The following is a 3,930-nucleotide window of genomic DNA, read 5'->3' on the forward strand; positions in this document are numbered from 1 at the left end:
GGGCTTGCACATTTACCTGAGTATAGGGAGAGATGAAACTAGTTATGCACACCAAACCAGCATCTGCAAAGAGTTTAGCAACCTCAGCAATACGACGGACATTTTCTTCTCTATCTTCTGGTGTGAAACCCAGATTCTTATTAAGGCCTTGGCGAATGTTGTCACCATCCAATGTGTAGCATGGAATGCCATGGCATACTAAATACTCCTCCAGTGCCATGCTCACTGTAGTCTTCCCAGCACCAGATAGACCTAGAATATTAAATAATAATAAAAATATATATTATAAGCATAGAAACAAGTTTGGGCAAATTATAGTACATGTACCACTGCTAGTATGAAAAACCCAGAGTGACAGGCATCAGCACCAATGCCTTTTGGAGATCCTTACCTGCAATATAAGCCAAGTGCCTTTTACACAGACAATAGCTAGAGGGAGAGTAAGGTGCAAAGTTAAATGTGCATTTAAAAGTAGATGAAAGAGTTTGGCCTTGAATACTGCTGCTGCTTATAGAGGCAGTAGATATTCCCCAATGGTTCAGCTGGTAGTTGCTACTACCTGAGCAAACTAAATTCAAACACCCAACAGAGAGCTAAGGCATTACAATTGCATCAGAAGAGAAAGATTTCACCGAAGTGGATTTCAGTCAACAAAAGAAATGGGATCAGACCAAATCACACTCTGTTCTTACTCCTTGAAGACACAACAAAACTCACTCAGACTCACACACAGTAGTGGTACTCCACTAATCAGAATGTGTTAGCAACAAGCAAAGACAATTTTAGTGCTAAGCTTTGGTCCAGTTCAGAATCTTCGGCAACAAACTTTTAAACAATTGAGAGGTCTTGTTGGCACTAAAAAGTCTACTGTTTGCTTTAAGTTGGAAATGTATTTAAGTAATTTTCCTGACTAGATTTCAGGAGTTTATCTATAGCACATGCTTCAACTTATTTAGAGCAATCAATGCCTAAATTGGACAAAAACTCAGATCTTCAAAAGATGACATTAATCCTTTGAGGAAGAAAAAAAGGGGGCAATAATAGTCTAAAATAAATAGCACTAATGGGTAAAGAAAAATGTTTTGATCTATATTAGTGGTTTTCAGATCTATATTAGTTTTCAGAGAAAGAAGAAGGAAAAAAAAAAAAAAAACAACACACAAAACATCAGCCCAGCATTACTTCTAAGACCTTTACAGCAAAGGATGACAATCGTGCTAACAAACATGTTCTAAGCAAACACAAAGTGCAAAGGAACCCATGAAATCTGCAACAGTTTGGGGTAATTTAAGGGAGTCATTACATTGTTCCTCCTTCACTCAATAACCAGAAGATGCAGAGCATTCTACTCAAAACATGAGAATGTGTGTATGCCAGGACAAGTCATACATAAGGACTAAGCCAACACCTCTCTCTCAAGAAAAGCCCCCACATGATTCTCACAGATTTCAGGATGGTTTGGTTCATACTCAACCCTCTGAAAAAATTGCAGAGTTGGGAAAAATTACCTATCATCACTTCTAAAATTATCTACATTTTCCTGGACAACTCAAGTTTTGTGTGTCAGTGCTTATCTGGCTGCCTGGAAAAGAGCAACAGCTACTCATAGTGAGGCTGAATGTTATGACTTGGGTCAGAATCAGCTTCCAAAGGGGAGGTCCTGCTCTCTTGCCCTCCCCTCTCTCCACTCACACCATCCTGCTTCTATTATTCCACCACCTCTGGTATCCATTAGCCAGTTCAGTTTGCTAGTCTTTTATTTCTCCCTTTTTTTCTTTTTTTTTCCTCTCCACCTCCCCCCCTCCCCTCCTTTTTCCTGTTTGTGTTGGGAGGGAAGGCTGTGTAAATTTCTCTGATGATTTCGCAAGTTGAATCAACTCAACGTTGGACTGGGCAAGCAATACACCTTGTGCAAGGCAAGAGAAGGAAAGCAAGGTTTGAAACAGAACATTCTTCTTTTGGTAGCAATTAAGCAAACCCCCATCCTAGAAAATAACCATGGCAGTCCAAATTAAGATTTCAGCAACTTCATCATTTACTTTTCATTGATGCAGTCTTTGACTTGCAATTTGTCTCCCCAGACCCAGCTTGCTACTCACTCAGATGCTCTAGCTTTTTATGCCTGATTTGGTCTCCAATGTGTAATGAGATGCAGAAGTTATGGTTATATAATAATGATTTTTAAACACAGCTTTTGAGCTAAGTCTTTGAAATAACTTACTGAAGTTTAATAATAACTGAAAATTTCATATTATTTTACATTGAAAATAATGGTTTTCTATATTTTTGATACATTCCTCAGGATTTTTTTTATAACAGGACCCTCTGACTCAACAGCAAAAGACATTCATTAGAATTTAGCTCTCAAAAAATCTTAGTTTAAAAGTGAAAGGTGACCTCTGAAGTAACTTCCCATACACTCCCACCCCATGAGTGCTGAGGAGGTGAGAGAACCTTGAAAAGAGCATACTACCATTTCAGCTTTTATTCTAAAGCCTAGCAAGAGTTTCAAGATTCATGTTTACACAGTTCTAGAATGGATTACTTCAGTGCCTACAGTCCATTTCACTCCATAACATTTGTGCTCAAACATCTTCAATAACTTAGCTTCCCCAACACAGTCATCTTAGTATCTTACACCCTTCCTACTTTCCTACTATTCTACCACCACCCTTCTTCCTCCTGAAAAAAAGGAAACTGGGGATTAAGATTACATTTGTTTAAAAAGAATGACGACTGGAAAATTTCGCCATGCAGATAACTGAGAAAACACTTTTATCATGACCTATTTCAAAAAGATATTAATGAATTACCAGGAAAAACCGGAAGGCAGCCTACCAGATCATTCTAGCACTGAGAGACAGGGTGGAGCTATGTGACAGCTACAGGGAGTGAAAGGTCTCCATTCTTTTACCAAAGAAACACATGACAGCAGGCTCCTGTATCAAATCTGTTTGGAATGGCTCTTGGTGATTTGTTATCAACTACTGCTTTACCTTTCAGACACTTTCATTACCACCAGCAAAAACATATTTTACTTTATTTTAGTTAGTAAGGTTCTCTACTACTCTGTGACTATCTTCTATCACAATACAACAGTGCCCTAAATGGATTACAAGCTAATTAAACACTACATTTTATTATATTTATTTTTTATTTTCAGTTTTAACTGGGAAAAAAGAACCACCAATAAAACTCAGCAAACCTCCAAAGGAAATACATTAAAGCTTCCAGGAACTTTGAAACACAGAACAAAAAAATCCCTTCACAGTTACGAAACAAAGCTGTCTTCCAGAATTTACTTACCTCCTCTTTTTACAATCAAAACAATTCAATGAAAAAAACCACAGTGCTGATTTAAAAAATAACTCCCAGTATGAATTGCAATTGCCCAACATGCAATTCCTGTCTAAAGTCATAGATTTATATTGATTGAAATGTTATTTCAAACCAAGGAGACAAAAACATTCCAAAGAGAAGATACTTTTACAGAAAAGATCAAGAAATACAGACTCTAAAGAAAAAACAGCTGGGTTTCAGTTGTTAATAGAAAAAACGGACAGTAAGAAGAGTCAGAACTGGTTTAAAAAAAGGAAAAAAACTCCAAAAATCAACTGGAATTAAAGAGCAGACAGTACCAAATAAACAATGCTCCTAGAACACTAAGCAAAATACATTCTCAAGTTACTACTTACTCCCAGAGCAAGTTCTTGCTAGTCTACCTAAAAATAATAATAAAATTGCATCAAGGTCTTAAATTCCACAAACATTCAACTTGGCAAGAAAAAAAAAAAAGAGCTACAGCTAAGTAGCTTTTCAGAAGAGTACCTAAAACAAAGCCATCCTCAAATCTATGAGCATACCTGTTAACCAGACTGTGCATCCACGAAAACCACTTCTTGTTCCTACCACTTGGCCTCTCTTATTCCT

The 3,930-nt window shown here is 37.2% G+C and overlaps 1 protein-coding gene across 1 annotated transcript in view; it reads right to left on the reverse strand.

Annotated features, from left to right (window-relative positions):
- LOC104494711 (bifunctional 3'-phosphoadenosine 5'-phosphosulfate synthase 1-like) overlaps positions 1-3,930 on the reverse strand; it is a gene marked incomplete at both ends in the record, with an annotated part of 7,930 nt that overhangs the window by 3,823 nt on the left and 177 nt on the right. Inside the window, 2 exons of the mRNA XM_010137578.1 lie at positions 17-252; positions 3,864-3,930. Coding sequence (XP_010135880.1) covers positions 17-252; positions 3,864-3,930 — 303 coding nt within the window. The remainder of the gene's footprint in view (positions 1-16; positions 253-3,863) is intronic.

The sequence above is a fragment of the Buceros rhinoceros genome, unplaced genomic scaffold (assembly GCF_000710305.1).
Source record: "Buceros rhinoceros silvestris isolate BGI_N320 unplaced genomic scaffold, ASM71030v1 scaffold18310, whole genome shotgun sequence".
NCBI classification, from domain to species: Eukaryota; Metazoa; Chordata; class Aves; order Bucerotiformes; family Bucerotidae; genus Buceros; species Buceros rhinoceros.